General features: G+C 36.0%; 1 protein-coding gene and 1 long non-coding RNA gene across 2 annotated transcripts; both read right to left on the bottom strand.

Annotated features, from left to right (window-relative positions):
- Positions 1 to 611: 611 nt before the first annotated feature.
- On the bottom strand, positions 612 to 3138 carry LOC126715571 (uncharacterized). The gene is made up of 3 exons (XR_007651875.1): positions 2873 to 3138; positions 1869 to 1935; positions 612 to 904 (listed from the first exon to the last, which is right to left on the bottom strand). It is a non-coding gene; the product is annotated as an uncharacterized LOC126715571 (long non-coding RNA).
- Positions 3139 to 15093: 11955 nt separating this feature from the next.
- LOC126704809 (uncharacterized) lies at positions 15094 to 16943 on the bottom strand. Its single transcript, XM_050403812.1, has 2 exons — positions 16841 to 16943; positions 15094 to 15572 (listed from the first exon to the last, which is right to left on the bottom strand). The coding sequence occupies exons 1-2, from the start codon at positions 16941 to 16943 to the stop codon at positions 15094 to 15096; spliced, it is 582 nt and encodes a 193-aa protein (XP_050259769.1).
- Positions 16944 to 17267: the final 324 nt, after the last annotated feature.

Genomic DNA, 17267 nt, shown 5'->3' on the forward strand with positions numbered 1-17267 from the left:
TTTTGAGATGACCCGACCATATCAAATTAAAGTGAAAAGAAACTGAATGACCAATAGATTCCAAGTAGTAAATTGTAAGCTACCTGATATAAAGCCACAGCAACAAGCCCATGATCTCAATCCTCCAACTCCCGATCTCAATCGATTTACAATCAACTATTGCTCATAAACTACAACTCAATATGTCAATAGATTTGTTGTTTAAGTCTGGCAAATGACCTGCAGTTTCTATTAGAGTTTATATAAACTGGGGTTGATTATGTATTTGGAGTATGTAGCAAATTCTTGATGCTAAGAGAGTAATTACGTACCTTACTCCTGGCCTTTGTGTGTTAACTGTGTAGGTACTAACATTGCCTTGTGCATGGCTGCTGCTCTATGCATGAAGTGGTGTCTTATTTGACAATTTTTGTCACGACCCAAATCTGTATTTCAGAGTTTAGAGCATGACCGGCATGTTAATATCAAGTTTATCTCAATATTAACACGAACCAACCTAATCTGAAGGTACTTATCAAGAATTGTTTCTTGAATTCCTGCTTATTTTCTTGCATAAAAGTCAATATATAAACAAAAATGATGGAAACCCTGAAATTTCATTTTCTTCGAACTTGGAAAATAACACCTGGCTGAAACTTAAGGTATTCAAGTAAAAATTTACATAGCTAAACGTTTAGCAAAACTCTTATTACAAACCTAACCCCAAAGACATACAATAGGGGTTTAAAACAAACTACAGCACCAAATTACATCTGTGCTCAAAGGATCAAGTACATCTTGATTTCTTCTATACAACAAAAGAGCTAACTGCTATACAACAAAACTCTACATTCTAACAAAACGAGAAAACACAGAATCCTTGCCACCTCTCATACTCTCGCTGCTTCCAGGAAGAACCTGTGCACTGAAATATAATAGGGTGAGCTGCGAAGCCCAGTAAGGTTTTAAAGCTCCATGGGCCTTTAATAAGAATGCATGTAAATCCAATAGTTTATGGATATGCTAGCTTTAATCAAATAGCCTTCATACTATTCATATTGCTCTTAAATAACTTATGAACTTTTCAGATTAAAAATATTTCATGTTCCTTTCATATAAAAATAAAAAGACATAATAAGAAACATACATATAATTCTATAACCTTATCTTTAAAACAAAGACTATAAAATGTTTCATCATAAACTTCTTTTCATGAGAGCTTTTAATTTTCATAATGCATATTAACAAAATCATTCTCTCATGCTCAATAACATAATGTAGCTATTCATAACAGATTGGTTAGTCCACCTTTGATAAGTCTGTACAGAGAAGGCCTCATCACATTTGGGTAACCTCGTGTGCATGATATTGTCCTCTTTGAGAGGGCTGATGGCACATCTCCTCAAGGTTTTATTCCTCCCCACCGTCCGTACACATTGGGGAGAAGGCCTTATTCAGATTAGAGTTACGGGCAACCCCATTTCCTTTACTTTAAATGGCCTAGAGTTACGGGCAACCCCATTTCCTCTACTTTAAATGGCCAAACAGATAACATCTTTCCATGGAAAGCCAATAATTAACCCCTATTGGCTGAGTTCAGAACATAACAGTGGAATAACCCGAACGCTATATTTTTCTGATAGCTATACTTTTACATAATTATTTCATAATAGTAGCATATCCACTTCATTCTAAAATATTATGTTCGTGACATAGGTACTAGCATTAATATGCAAAATTATCATATACATAAGATTGAACAACTCACGAACATATACTTTACTTAAATCATGCTTATATGTAATATCTCAAATCGACAAGTTTTAATGCATATTAGTTTTCGAAATAAACTTTATACTTATTAAAAGCACACGTCACAAGTCTCTTACCTGAAAACAGAAGGCGCGAGAGATTGTACGCGGGGAGCTCAAGTATCCGTGTTCTCGTTCTCGCCACCTAAACGAAAAGAACCAAAACTTATTATGGACAAACTCTTCCTAATATATAAACTTATACCTAAATCACCACCTAACTCTCAAACTCAAGAAAATCCTAATTCCCATCACATAGAGTTTCCCCAAAACATATAATACAATCATCAAACACATTTTGCAGCCAAACCATAGAAAAACCAATCCATAAAATTTATATGTGCTTCAAACACACCAAAGGATGAGTGTATAAAATTATAGCTCAAAACATACACCCTAACTTGAGAATTAAATCCACAAAGTTAGGTGTAATATATATTGTTCACTGCTCATTACAGCCACGTATGCTCCATTTGTAAAAATACAAACGGGCTGTCTACACACCTCCAATTGTCATGAAATTTTACAGGACTACTCCCCTGTATGCCCAGTATAAACCATAAAAATTTCGGAGTCAAAGCATTAACCCATGATTTACTAAAAATCACACAAGACAGTAAACTCAAATCTGTCCTGACAGAATTTCTTGCAACTTTCAAATTAAACCACTAATTTTATGTTCATCCAAATACTGTGAAACCACTTCTATAACAACCATATGTGTCTTAGAATTCATAAAAAATACTCCTTGCATCCTAACTCACAAAATAAAATTTAATACAGAATTTTCTTGTAGTAAACATCAAATCTGTCACAGAATCAGCTTCAGTACATATTCTTACAAAATCATCAACAAATAGCAATAGGTCTTAATTTCATTTGGATATTTTTATACCTATAGTATACATATTAAATTACCCTAATAAGCATTCAATAGACCACAATATCATCAATATTTCAAGTAACTAAAACAGAATCACCAAATCAACTTCCAGAAACAGAGTAGAGAACAAAGAGGGAAAATAAACAAACAAATTTTACTATCCAAATACACAAAATCAGATGAGGTTTAACTTACTTACCCACACACTTTGAAGATAAAATCTTAGGGTTAATTGTCTAATTTCTTCTTCAAAGAAACTAGAATTATTTGGTGAGAAAGGGAGGGAGAGATGTTGCCGTGTAAGGAAGGAAGAAGAAAGAAGAACAAAGAAAGGGGAAATAGAGAAAGAAGAAAAGCAGCTGCTGGACTTCAGAAGCAGCCAAGAAAATCAGAAAAGTAAGAAGACTTTTGGGGCTTGGGTACGTGTATGGCTAGGGAGAAACAAATATCACAAACACCTTTTCCAATTTTCTTGCATTCACACACACACATATAAATATATATATATATATATATATATATAAACTTTGCATTCACACTTACTTTTATTTTTCTTTGCATTCACACCTATCTACAAAGAATAAATAACACATTTCCCACACACACAAATATATATCCTTAATTTTATAAAGTTATATCCAACACATTAAAATGGCATGCATGTTCTATAATGTCACAAAAATCAAAGTTTCATGCACTTAAAAGTAATTAAAATAATGACATGCATATAAACTCATAAAATTAATTAGGCACTTACGTTGGGGTGTTACAATTTTGCCCTTGGTTTCCGCCACGCCTTGAACCCAACTACAAAGATTGGCACATGCATGCTTATAAAATAAGCACCCTACAAGTGTGTAAGGCCTTCTTAGCAACTAAAATTTATCCTAAAAATTTACATCAAAATAAATCCAAAATACCTCAACAATTTCTTTATGAATAGATCTTCAATAATTCAAAAGGAACAAAATCCAAACCTCATGTACATAATGCCAATTGGCCAATAGATATAAGACTATTACAAGACCATCAAATCCCAAAATCACTAAGCTTCTTTCCTGGCTCACAACATAGCAACAAAACTTCCAAAACTTGCTATTCTTCACAGTCTGAAACTAGAGGGAAAAGGGGGTGAGATGACAACTCAATAAGTAACCAAAGTCGTACTAAGTTCTATCAACCAAATAGATCTGTAAATAATAAGTTGTAAAAAGATTGAATATTTTAATCTTACAAATATATCATAGATGGATTAAAAAATAAGCAGTTTTCCATATATCAAAAGCTGTAATTTACAATAGGTTCCAAAAACATGAAAGCAGTTTCAAGGACTCAAAACAGTTCAAATACTAAAAAATAATTCATATTCTTAACTTTTTTGTGCTAATGTATATCCCCCACTAGCTGGGTCCAGAAACAAAAGGCTCGTAATGCCCAAAATAGAACTAGTATCAGTACCAATGAATAACCCCCATTGGCTAGGTATCAGAGTCAAAACATAGTCAGATTGTCCAAAATCATATATATCAAATCATAGTTCAAACAAAAATATATCTCATTCAAATACATATATAAAATCATGTATTCAATTATCAAATATATTTATGACAATTCTTTATTCTTTACTTTAAGTCAATGTAGCTAAAACAATTGAAATAAAATTGTAACATTTGTAAACCAATATTTAGTAGCTAAATTATAGTGATATAAGCAAAATAAAACCAATTAGGAGAAATGTTACTTACCTCCAAAAGCCATACCAAAGGACACCAAAATTAGGAGTTCAACCTATTACAATCCAATACGTAAAATAATTCATAGACTTATACAAAGCTACTTATAGTCCAATTTAAGCCTGTTTTTCCTAAACTTAATTTATACCTCTAGAATTCAATTTAAGCCTATTTTTTCTAAACTTAATTTATACCTCTCTAGAAACCTCAATTCAAAATATATTCAATAGAGTAACTAATTTCACTAAGCAACCTAGAGTCCAACTAGTCCAGACCCTTATCCCTTCACTGTAATAATTTTTATCCATTTAGCCCAAGTTCTTCTATTATCAAGTAAGTCACTTGAACCATTCCCAATCCAACAAATTGATCCAAAAACAACAAAATATATCAAACCACGTAAAAATATACAGGTTATACTCCAAATTTGTCCCCTCAAACACATAAATAAAATTTGGTGTGTACAGTATTAATTAAGAAATGCTTAAAATGGAAAAAGGCTAGGGTGATTACCTAGACTTGGGCAAGCCAAGACTGTCAATGCAACCTTTCTCAATTCTGAACAGGAAGCTAAAGTAGAGGATTGGTAAGGTGCAAGGCCTAGAGTTGAAACTCCAGGAAAAGCTAGTTTCTTGAGTTGTTGGAGACCCAATTTCGAGTTTGAGTTACTGAAGCAATCGAATGGCTAAGAATTGTTGTGTTGAGAATGTAGTTGTGGTGGCGTGGTCCAATTTTCTCTTCGGGGGTTTGAACTTTAGAGAAGTAGCGTAACAACAATGAGAGAGAGAGAGAGAGAGAGAGAGAGAGAGAGAGAGAGAGAGAGAGAGAGAGAGAGAGAGAGAGAGAGAGAGAGAGAGAAGTAACGGCAAAACTAAAAGAGGGGGAGTTACGGCTATTGGAAAGGGGAAAAGTGATTAGGGTTTGTTCCAAATCCAATTACCAAAATACCACACCTTTTAAAGTCCCCCCCCCCCCTTTTGTTTTGGGGGTATTATAGTTTCTTTGGAGTATTTACGTGGCATTCGGACAAAATGAGCTTTTGCCATTTTCAAGAAAATTAATTAGCTCTTTGCCTTTCTTCCCAAACTAAATAGGGAAATGCCCCTCTTTTGAAACTCGACTTTTTCAAAATCGAGTTAAGCCCTATAGTGATGTTTTTAAAGACCTATAGTGACGTTTTTAAGAACCTATAGTGGTGTTTTGTAACTTGATATCCATGAAATCGAGAAAATTGCCTATAACTCAATTTCATGGATATCAACTTACAAAACGTCACTATAGGTTTTTAAAACGTCACTATAGGTCCTTAAAAACGTCACTATAGGGTTCCAGAATTTTTTTTTTTTTTTTTAACTCGATTTTGAAAAAGTTGAGTTTCAAAAGAGGGGCATTTCCCTATTTAGTTTGGGAAGAAGGGCAAAAGGCTAATTACTTTGGCTAAAAAGGGTAGAAGCCCATTTTGTCCCGTGGCATTCCCATGGTCTTAAATCATTGTTACTGGTAAGCATGGAGTGCAAGACCATTGTGACCTCGCCTCCAAATATATGCTTGTGAACATATAGGTGGTAAAAAAGTCAATAAAGCCAAGCTATGTAGTAAATATTTAAAATTTTATTTTGAACACAAACTAAGTTGGAACTCGTGAATATCTAGATTATATATTCAAACTTGGTTCATTTTCTTATCAAACAAGCTTGAACTTATTCACGAACTACTTAATTAACTTATTTTTCTTATATACTGTAAACATCACAATTAAATTCTTTATCTTTTCACAAATCTACGCTGGTAATTAATAACTAAAACTATATTATTTGTATCAATTACCCCCATCGCAGCTCATCACAATTTCAGCCTCCACCAAACTCAAGTTTGCCCCTTTAATATGAAATAATCATGGAAGAACTTATTTTTCTTTACTTTTTCTCCACCACTAGATTCACAGTTTTTGCTATCTATGCTATTTTGCTATTTGTTTTATATATGAATATGAATCAAAGTTTCTTTATTGTTTCTATTTTCTTTGTCTTGAATTTCGGGTTTTATATCTTTTGTAATCTTAAAAGTACATTGATAGACATCGGATTTCTTTGGGATGGTATTGAGTTTCAAGCTTAACTGTCAAAAACAAACTTGTACGTATCTTACATGTTCAGCCTTTCAACGATTGATTTGCGGCGAAACAAAAATTAACCCAAAAGCCCATTGTCCCTTCGCTGTTCTTCAACATTCTACCCTATGTGCCATTTATCTTGGCCGATCTGTTGAGTTCCTGGCCAAATTCAGTGAGATCTCGACCAGATTCAAAGAGATCTAACAAGCATCCACTGAAAGTGAGATCTTGAATTGTGGAATTCCATGATCATTTCTATCAAAATGCCGTCCAACACACACATATACTCTATAAATACACCATGAGTGTAAATGTTGTGAAATAAGTCAAACAAGTGCATCATGGACGGAGGTAGACTTGGACATTGTCCCCCTAAATTTTTTTTTTTTTTAAAATAAAAAATATTAGTGTGTGTCTATACATACATATATATATATAACACTATTAATTTTAGCAATTTTGTTCTATAAAATTATTACACTTTGCCCCTCTTAATAATATCATTGATTATTTAAAAAGTAATGATATAGTCAAACTTTTCTACAATATTTTTACAAACTGTTGAGGTAGTAAATTTTTATTGGTTTGCATCTAGACTCATCACTTACATAACTTTTTTACTTAGCTATAACCACTTAACACGTTAGCAATTTGTAAAAAAAATTCTAACTCTAGTATTTTCCTCTTTCTAAAGGCCATAAAAAAATTTATAGGTACAAGCTCAAAACTTTTTTGTACCTATAAAAAAATAAGAATTTTATAAGAATAAATCCTGCCTTCCTCTTTCTAAAGGCCATACAAAATTTTATAGTTACAAACCATGATGTGCTAAAAAAAACCCAACCCAACCCAACTTATCATAGGGTGGGTGGGACCAATGGGTTGAACAATTTTTTTTAATTACTATTATTATTATGGCGAAAAACACATTTTCGTCCCTACATTTTTAGGTGATTCCCACTTTGGTCCCTATCTTTTCTTTTCACCGCTTTTACTCCCTATTTAGAAAAACGCATCTTGTTTTAGTCCTTTTTGTCAGTCCCTAACGGCAAAGTCCTACGTGGCAGACGAAATTATTAAAATAATAATAATAAATTTATTTTGGCATTAAAAAATGCCATGTTAGCATCTAATTTTTTTTTTAAAATTTAATTTATTAATTTTAACTAAATAAAAAAATTAAAAACAAAAATAAAAACAAAAAATCGCATGAATTAAGATCTAAGTGTGTCTTGAACAAGAAGACAAATCCAGATCTAAGAACACAAAATTAAAATCCAAAAATCACAAATAACTCAAAAAATAAAATCACAAAATTAAACATAAGATCCACATCAGAATAAACATGAACAAGGAATTAAATAAGAACAAGATCAATATTCCAAGCTCAAAACAATCTTTCTCAAACTATTAACAGGGATCTAAGCATATAGAACAACACATGAACCCCCTAGCAAAAGCAACAAAATATCAAACCCCAATAGAGCTGAGATTCAGAAATCAAAGCAAAAGAGAGGGTGAGAGACGATGAGAGTTGAAGGAGCTGGAGAGAGGAGAGAGAGGCAGACCCACCACCACACCACCATCACTAGACCACCTCTACAACCTAGCAACAACCCACACCACAAAACACCGAGGAGGAGATACAGTTGCATTGGCACTTCGGTTGACGACATTTTCTACATGATTAGCAAACTCAAAATCGGCGGCACCGCGGTCGGGATTGAACCTCCACAAGCCACAGCGAACGTGGAGGCTCACGTGTACGCGAGCTAGATAGACTTATACGACGTGGTGGCACGCATGTGGCTTCGAAGCCGAGTTGTCCCGAGCGGAGGTTGCGTTGTCACAGCATGTTCCGCTGCCAGACACTTCTATGTCCTTGCGAGCCACGCCATGGAGCTCTTGTTTAGAGAACAAAGTGGTTTTGGTCCAAGTAATGGGTTGTATCGACAACTTGTTGCGATAGAGTGGGAGGAGTTTGTGAGGTTTGAGAGAAGGGCTTGTGTTGGTGTACGATCCCATTGGTGGAGAGTGGAGCGGAGGACCAGATCTGCCTGAGGTTATACGACGCGCTGCTTAGATTTGAGTTTTGTGTTTGGTTTCTCAGAAAGTATAAAAAAAATTTGGGTTTTGAGTTTTGAGTTTGGGGGTCGAAAATTTGGGTTTGAATTTAGTGTTTGGGGGTCAAAAATCTGGACTTGATTTTTTGTATTTGATGTTTTGGTGGTGTGGGGGTTTGAAATATGGATTTAAATCTAGGTTTGAATTTAAATTTTTGAATCTAGGTTTGAATCTGGGTTTGAATTTAATTTTTTGGGTTTTAAATTTGCTGGGTTTATGTTCTTGTTTAAATATTTAATGTGTTCATGTTTAATTTATCAATTTTATCTGGGTTTGTCAAGAATGTTGGCATGAATTCTAATTCTGGGTTTCGGCTTTGAGGTTCAAATTTTTTGGGTTTTAAATTCTGTTTTCATGTTTAATTTCTTGTTCATGTTTAATTTGATGCAGATCTATAGTTTAATTTTATGTTCTTATTTCTGGGTTTGTGATTTTTGAATTTTAATTTTGTGTTCTTAGATCTAGGTTTGAGTTCTTGTTGTTCTTGTTCAAGACACACTTAGATCTCAATTCATGTAATTTTTTGTTTTTATTTCCGTTTTTAATTATTTTATTTAGTTAAAATTAATAAATTAATTTTTTTAATGACATGGCATTTTTTAATGTCAAAATAAAATTTATTATTATTATTTTAATAGTTCTGTCTACCATGTAGGATTTTTCCGTTAGGGCACTGATAGAAAAGACTAAAACGAAATGCGTTTTTCTAAATAAGGGGTAAAAACGGTGAAAATAAAAGATAGGGACTAAAGTGGAAATTTCTTGGGTTTGTACGGTTCATAAATCGGGTACAGGCCTGAGGCCAAGGCCCACATAAGGTAGGTACAACTAACCCACTAACCCTAATCTATCCAGCTAACCCCTAAAGACTGATCCAACCTAGTAGGTTGGATTAGATTGGGTTGATTTTGATGAGTTTGCAGCGCACTTCTACAAGTAGTTTTGAATATTGGTGCGTTAATCAAGTCATGTGTTAACTTAAACCAATGGCAATCTTATTTCCTTTAAGCAAAATGTTGTTGTCTTTAACCAGGAGTGGCTTCCCTTTCAATGAGAAACGACAACGTTTTATATACAACTTTCTCGCTTATCATTAGACGCAGTCATTTTTCCTGTTCTTTCTTTTTCTTTGCTTAAATTACAACTCTTCATGTCTTCGCTCATTCTCTTCCGTTTTAACACCTTAACCTAAGGCCTTTCCATGTAATTGTTGTGCCTTCGCAAGTTTCATCCTTCTTTTCCTCACTCCAACGCAACACTAAATACTGAGTCAGCCATTGAGCTAAACCTTAATGGAGCCCATAAATATGTGTCGGTAAAAGGTGTTAAGCAATAACCATTACCCAATTCTCCTCTTAAAGCTAATTGCCACGTAAACGACCCTACATGCTAGTTGCTACAATTTTAAATCTTTCACCTTATTTTACTTATCTTACTATTCTTCTGCATTTCCGTTGTCTCCTTCAACATTATTCACGAAAATTAGCAACAAAATGAGATATGAGACAGCCGTCAACAAGATAGACAATGTCGGCTTAATACAATTTAAGGCTTACCGCAATGATTATAAGTGGAATTTTTAAAAATATTTAAATATAAATCAAATGATATTTATTTTATTTTTATATTATTATCGTTTTGTTTTTGTTTAAAAACCATTCCTTTTTTTTTTAGATGAAAGATTACTAATTTAGTTTTTGTTTTTAGATTTTATTAACATCTCTTTTACATTTGATAATAACTAATCCACTTAATCAACACATTGACATTAATTCTCTTTAAATGAAACAATTTATGGGCTTCAATTAGTTTAGAATTCTTTCTCAAAAAAGAAAAAGAAAAAAGGTTTAGAATTACATTTGTACAATATTTTGGGAGCCATCTTGAAGGTGTGAGAAAGAATCCAAAACCAACTCTTAAAAAAGAAAAAAGAAATTAATTATCATCTTACAATATTTTGGGACCATTCTAAATTTTTTGGGGGTATAAGGGACCTTAAGCCTAGGCCAAAGTGGCCAAGGCCTTGAGCTGGCCCTAATAAGAGATGAGAATTAGAGAACCCATTATGCTAACATTTTTTTAATAAAAACAACTCACTGTGATAATAATATAGAAAGACTTTTAATGCATCTGATTTCATATATAGTACAATTGGGTTAAGCATCGGAACTAACTAATGTCATAATTTTCAGATCCGAGTTGTTCAATGAATCGTAAAAGGAAGGTTTAAGGTTTTTAAGATTACATCAAGGTCAAACTGAAATCAAACCTTGATGATGTCATAATTAATTTAATATCTGATGATGCACGATAATCAGTAGGCTGAAATATTTTGGGCTACGGTAATGGTTATGAATCTTGAAAAGAAAGAAAGTACTGTCAAAGGTGACTGGTGTGACTTGGCCAAGGACTCTTCGACGATTAAGTCAGTTTTCTCTCTAGGACACAAGGAAAGAGAATAGTGAAATGGTTAGAACTTACCTTGGGTGAATGGAATTTACTCATTTTATAGAGAGTTAGACGTGCGTCTACTTGTTTGGATCCACCAGCATCATGGGTAATGTTGGTGGTTGACAAAGAAAAAGGGTTACATGGGGCGTTGTATGTGGAATTTCTTCCACGTATCATGCAATGTGTCGTATTTTGCTCATGTGAATCTAATGGAGGATTTTCCACAAAATTCACTAAGTATGATTCACTCGTCTATATACATGTCGTCTGTAGATACACTCATCTATGGAGAGCTTCCTTCATCGCATGACTTGGTAGTTCATGGACGAGCACCTTTATGTCTTTTGTGCTTGGACAAGCTGATGTAACTTCTTTGGTGTTTTGGACAATGACACAAGGACGAGTAACACTTACTGTTTATCCCCATCAGTTGCCCCCTTGTCCTTGTGTTGTCTACAATTTTTTTTTTTTTTTGAAATTTTTGAATTTTTTACTCGAATGTCGACACATGGTGTGATCTTGAAGTTTGTCTATCATGTTGTTTCATCCTTCGGGGAAAATGCCATGCGTTTCCTTTTAATTAGTCGCATCATTTCCTATGACTAGCTTCGTTGCCTATAAATAGTAAAGTTCCTCTCCTACCCTTTCACATTTCCAATATTTTCTTCTTTGACATTTGTCGTCCAGCACCTCGTCTAGAAATCTTCTCGCGACCTTAGGCCTTCTTCATTTAGAGCCAAGTATCTTCTCCATCTCGTCTTTAGGTTTTCCTTCAATTTTCAAAATGTCTGAAATCATAGTATCGTCGTCTAGTAATAGTGACAATAGGGAGATAGACGAGTATCACGATAGCACTAGTGATAACGGTTCTAGTAGTAGTAACAGTAGAAGTAGTGACAGTGGTAGTAGTGGAGGGAATACTACAGACGATTAATATATGTCCGGAGTTCCTAGGGTTCCTTTCAAAGTCCTTCAGGAGGAGCTAAGGATGAGGGTTGCTTCAGGGTCGCGTGTTGGTACCTCATCCAGTGCTCCTTCATCCATCAACCCAGAAGAGGTAGAAACTGTTTATAGTTGTGTTGTAGGTGTCTCTTCTAAGACGAATGAAAGAAGACTTACCTCTCTTAGAAGTTGGTACCAAATTCCAAACGACCTTAGCCCTAGATTACCCGTCCATGGCGAGTGGTGTTGTGATCCTCATCTCGGAGTAGGTATTTATGAGGCCTACCTTTTGGGGGGACTTAGGTTGCCTCTCAATGCCTTTACCAGAGAATTACATATAGGTTAGGTTTAGGAATTTGTCAGCTTAACCCCAATGCATGGAGGCTTATCGTCTCTATGCAGGTTTTATGGAAAGAAGTGTTTGAGGGGGATCATCCTTTTACTGTGGACGAGTTCCTCTATTGCTACAAACATTCTGAAATCAGTCAGTCCCTGGGTTTTTATCAATCTCAGCTAGGGGTACAGATTGTAGATTGATTAAGTCCCTTCTCACATCCGATAGGAACTAGAAGATGGAGTTCTTCTTCGTCTCTGGTTTTTGGGCTGGGAACCTTGTTGAAGTATGCAGGGATGCATTTCCCCCTTATATTGGAGAAATTGGGAGCCTTCGTCTTGAAGGTATGCTTCTTTTCTACTCAATATTTTCTATCTTTTTTGTATTTGTCTAACCTCCCCCTTTTTTTAGCTATTGGACAACCTTCTTTGAATAGGTTTTATCTTGAGTGCGTCTAGCAAGCTCATCAATTCGCTGATAGAAGTTTTCATTCTTTAGTTACTCTTCAGCGTCTTACCACTTAGGGACTCGGGCCTAAACCGTCTACTAAAGCTTTAGCTCACGAGCTCACTACGCGTAGACATAAGCTTTTTACTTGAAACTTTTTTCTTATTTGTTTGAACCAAGTTCTAACATTCTTTTTCTTTGCAGGGATAGAAACTATGAAAGAAAACAAAGGAAAGGGCCCGGCATATGAGGAGACCATGCTAGAGACCCAATCTCAGCCTCGTCCAGTTACTGGAGATAAGAGAAAGACCTTGTCCAAGAAAATTGACTTGGGAGATCTTCCAAGTTGTTGAGGTCACAAGAAGGCGAAGCATGGGTTGTCCAAATCTAGGGTCTCCAAGCTAGGTCTTCTTGTCCCTCTTGCTTTTCAACAGCCGTCTATTCAAATACATGACTTGGATTCGTCCATCCCTGTTGGAGTCACTCGGTCCAAGCTTGTTGTAACCAGCTTATCCCAACCTTCCAAAAGAGTTCCTATGAACCTACTTGAGACTGAGGATCTTACTTGGGAAATGTTTCAACAGGTTGTGACTGACGAGGACACTGCTACGTGTTATGACATGTCCTTGAAAGAATTTGAACACTCTACTGTTCTTGATCTCTTCAGGGTATGCTTTGTTATTTTTTTTTTATCATATTTCTCATTTATTTGTCTAATCACCTTTTGCAACTTATTTGTTTATACAGGCTATGTCAAAGTTCATGGCAACGTCCAGGAAAGCTACTAAGATGGACCAAGAAAGAATTAGTCTAGAAGCAAGGGTTTGTGAAGTGCAGGCTGACTGTAGGGGTAGAGCTGAGATAGTGGCTAATGCCATGGATGAGGTGAAGGAGATAAAGAACCTCGTCGAAGAGCTTAAGGCGGATGCTATAGAAAAGGACACTCGTCTTGATCACCTGCAAAAGAGGAGTAACGAGCTTTGCATCCTTCTTGAGAAAGCCAAGGGAGAAGCCATCAAAGAATTTAGGGCATCTAGCGAGTTCACTAATCTTTTGGATAAGAACTACGCTGCTAGTTTTGAGGACTTTCGTATGGACGCCATGGAACGCTTCCCTAGGGTTGCCTTTAGCTCTATTAAGCTTAACATTGGCACTACAAGCTCTCTCCTCTAGACGAGTTCTGAGGATGTTAATATTTAGGACGATGTCACAACTCAGCCTGCTCAAGATGACCCTACCTCTGGAGAAAATCCCCCCCCCCCCCAGTAGTTGATGAAAGGATTTTGGAGCTTTTATTTATCTTGTTGTAGTATTTTTTTTTTTAATATTTATTTTATGTGTATGGTCCATTTTTTTGGATCATTTGAATTTGTTTAATTACATTTATCTCGTCCTTGCTCTTAGATGAGTCTTGATACAATTGCCTTCTTAGGCTTAACTTAAGGGTTTTTGGATGATAGTCGTCTACCTTTAATTTATGAATGTTTTATCTGTACTGTTGATTTCCAAGTATTTTCCATCTATTCTTCTCGTCTTTAGACTCATCTTTGGAAATTAACTTGGTTATGTTATCCATGATTTAGATTGGTTGGACATGTCATCCATGAGAAATGTTGTCTTTGATCTATTTTGGACAAGTTTCATTGGGAAATCTATTCTTTCCCTTGTTTATTGTCTTTTATGACAATTTACTTCCTTTTTATAAATGATAGCTTATGATGAGACATCCTCTACATCCAGAGATTTTAAACGTCTATCATTTCATTTGGATGTTGATTTTATAGAATCATAAACACTTAAATTAGGAAATTAAAGTTGCTTTATATACAACATCTATACACAACATTGTTTGTGGACTTACAACATCTGTACACAGCATCGTCCATGGACATTAAGGACAGTATATAACATCGTCCAAATAGCTTGTCCATGCTAATACTTAGTCCTTTTTTAGGGAATTTAAATTACTTTATGTACAAAGGGACTTAGTTCATGGCACCGTCCATAACACATGCCATTAGCTAGTGCTTTTTAGGGAATTCAAATACTTGAAAACATAACACACTGTTCTAAAATATAAACATTGAAAACATAATATAAACAAACTTCTTAATCTCGTCCATGCTGACCTTCTTCACAAGTTGCTTTCATTGGTAGTACTTCCTCAAATGCTCCACATTCCATGGGTGTTCTAGCTTCCATTTATCTAGAGCCTCTAAGTAGTATGATCCTCACCTTTTGGAGTTGATAACTCTGTATGGTCCTTCCTAGTTAGGTCAGAACTTTCCATGAGCAAGGTCCTTAATGGCTAAGGATACCCTTTTTAGGATTAGGTCCCCAATATTGAACTGTCTTGGCTTTACCAACGCATCATGGTACTTAGTCATCAGGTTCTTATAACACACCACCCTCTGCTCTACGTCCATTCTAACCTCATCAATGAGATCAAGGTTTAGACGGAGATGTTTTGCATTTTCCTCCTCCTTATAATGGGCTACCCTATGGCTAGTTAATCCAACCTTCGCTGGTATCACTGCATCACTTCTATACGCTAGTTTAAAGGGAATCTCACCAGTAGGAGTCCTTACAGTCGTCCTATATGTCCAAAGGACACTAGGCAATTCATCTGGCCATATCCCTTTTGCCCCCTCAAGCCGAGTTTTGATGATCTTTAGCAAGGATCGGTTTGCAACTTCAACTTTTCCGTTGGCCTGTGTGGGTGGGCGGGCGAGGAGTAATGATTTTTGATTCCTAACTGCTCACAGAATTCCCTGAGAGGTGTGTTGTCAAATTGTCATCCATTATCTGAGACGAGTACCCTAGGGATCCCAAAACAGCAAATGATATTCTTTCAGACGAAGCTTTTGATGTTTTACTGAGTGATTTTTGTCAAGGGCTCTACTTCTACCCATTTGGTGAAATAATCAATCCCTACCACTAAGAACTTCATTTGTCTCGTCCCCCTGGGAAAAGGACTAAGGATATCGAGTCTCCACTTGGCAAAAGGCCATGGAGCCACCATTGGGGTAAGATACTCTGATGGTCGTCTAGGGATGTTGTTGTAGCGTTGGCATTTATCACACACTTTGACATAAGCTTTGGCATCTACTTGCATGGTCAGCCAGTAATATTCTACACGGACTATCTTATGGACTAGTGATCTAGCCCTCGAATGATTTCCACAAGCTCTTTCCTAGACGTCCTTCAGGCCCTAATGGGACTCGTCTGGAATCAAACACCTCAGGTAAGGTTGAGAAAAACGTCTTTTATATAACACCTCGACCATGAGGACAAACTTCGCAGCTCTTATTCTTAACTTCCTTGCTTCTTCTATGTCTTTAGGGAGTAGTTTGTCTTTGAGATAAGACACAATTAGGGTGGTCCAGTTGACAACTCCATCCACTTGATTTATTTTCATAACATCTATGCTCGGAACATATTAGACTTTAACTTGATCACCTACCATCTCGTCCAAAGACGCCATTTTGGCTAAGACGTCAGCTTCTGTATTCTCTTCCCTTGGTATTTGTTGAAATTGGGTTGTTGTAAAGCCTTTGATGCATTGCTTAACTTTCTCCATGTATTTCTTCATTCGCTCTTCTTTGGCTTCACACATCCCATTTACTTGTCCTATCACTAGCTGTGAATCTCCCTAGACGAGGATTGATTCCGCCCTAAGTGATTTCGCCAATTCCAAATCCTGAAGGAAGGCTTTATACTCAGTTTCATTATTCGTTGTTTGGAATTGTAGACGGACGGCGTACTCTAAATGATCTCCTTCTGGTGATTGGAAGATGATCCCAATTCCTCCTTCATGTTGTGTGGATGACCTATCAACATGGACGACCCACTACTTTGCCCCCTGGTCTCCATCTTGCTGATCGTTAGTAGGAGTAAATTCAGCAATGAAGTCTGCAAGGACTTGTACTTTTACTGCTTCTCTTGGCTGGTATTGCACATCGAACTCACTAAGTTCCACTACCTACTGGATCAATCGTCTAGCGGCCTCTAACTTATTCATACCTTTCTTTAATGGGTGATCTATCAGGACGTTGATTACATGAGCTTGGAAATAAGGTATGAGCTTTCTTGTTGCTGTTACCAGTGAAAACGCTAGCTTTTCCATTGGTGGATACCATCCTTCAGCTCCTCTTAAGGCTTTGTTAGTATAGTAGACGAGCTTCTATATCTTTCCTTCTTCTCTAATCAAGGATAAGCTTACTGCATGGGGAGACACTGCTAGGTAGAGATACAACTCCTCTCCTGGTTTGGATGGGCTTAGCAACGGGGTTGAAGTGAGATAAGTCTTCAAGTCTTCAAAGGCTCATTGACACTCGTCCGTCCATTCGAATGCCTTCCTTAATATTCTGAAAAATGGTAAACACTTGTCAGTGGCTTTTGAAACAAACCTATTAAGGGCTGCCACTTGTCCAGTGAGGCTCTGGGCGTC

The sequence above is a fragment of the Quercus robur genome, chromosome 2 (assembly GCF_932294415.1).
Source record: "Quercus robur chromosome 2, dhQueRobu3.1, whole genome shotgun sequence".
NCBI classification, from domain to species: Eukaryota; Viridiplantae; Streptophyta; class Magnoliopsida; order Fagales; family Fagaceae; genus Quercus; species Quercus robur.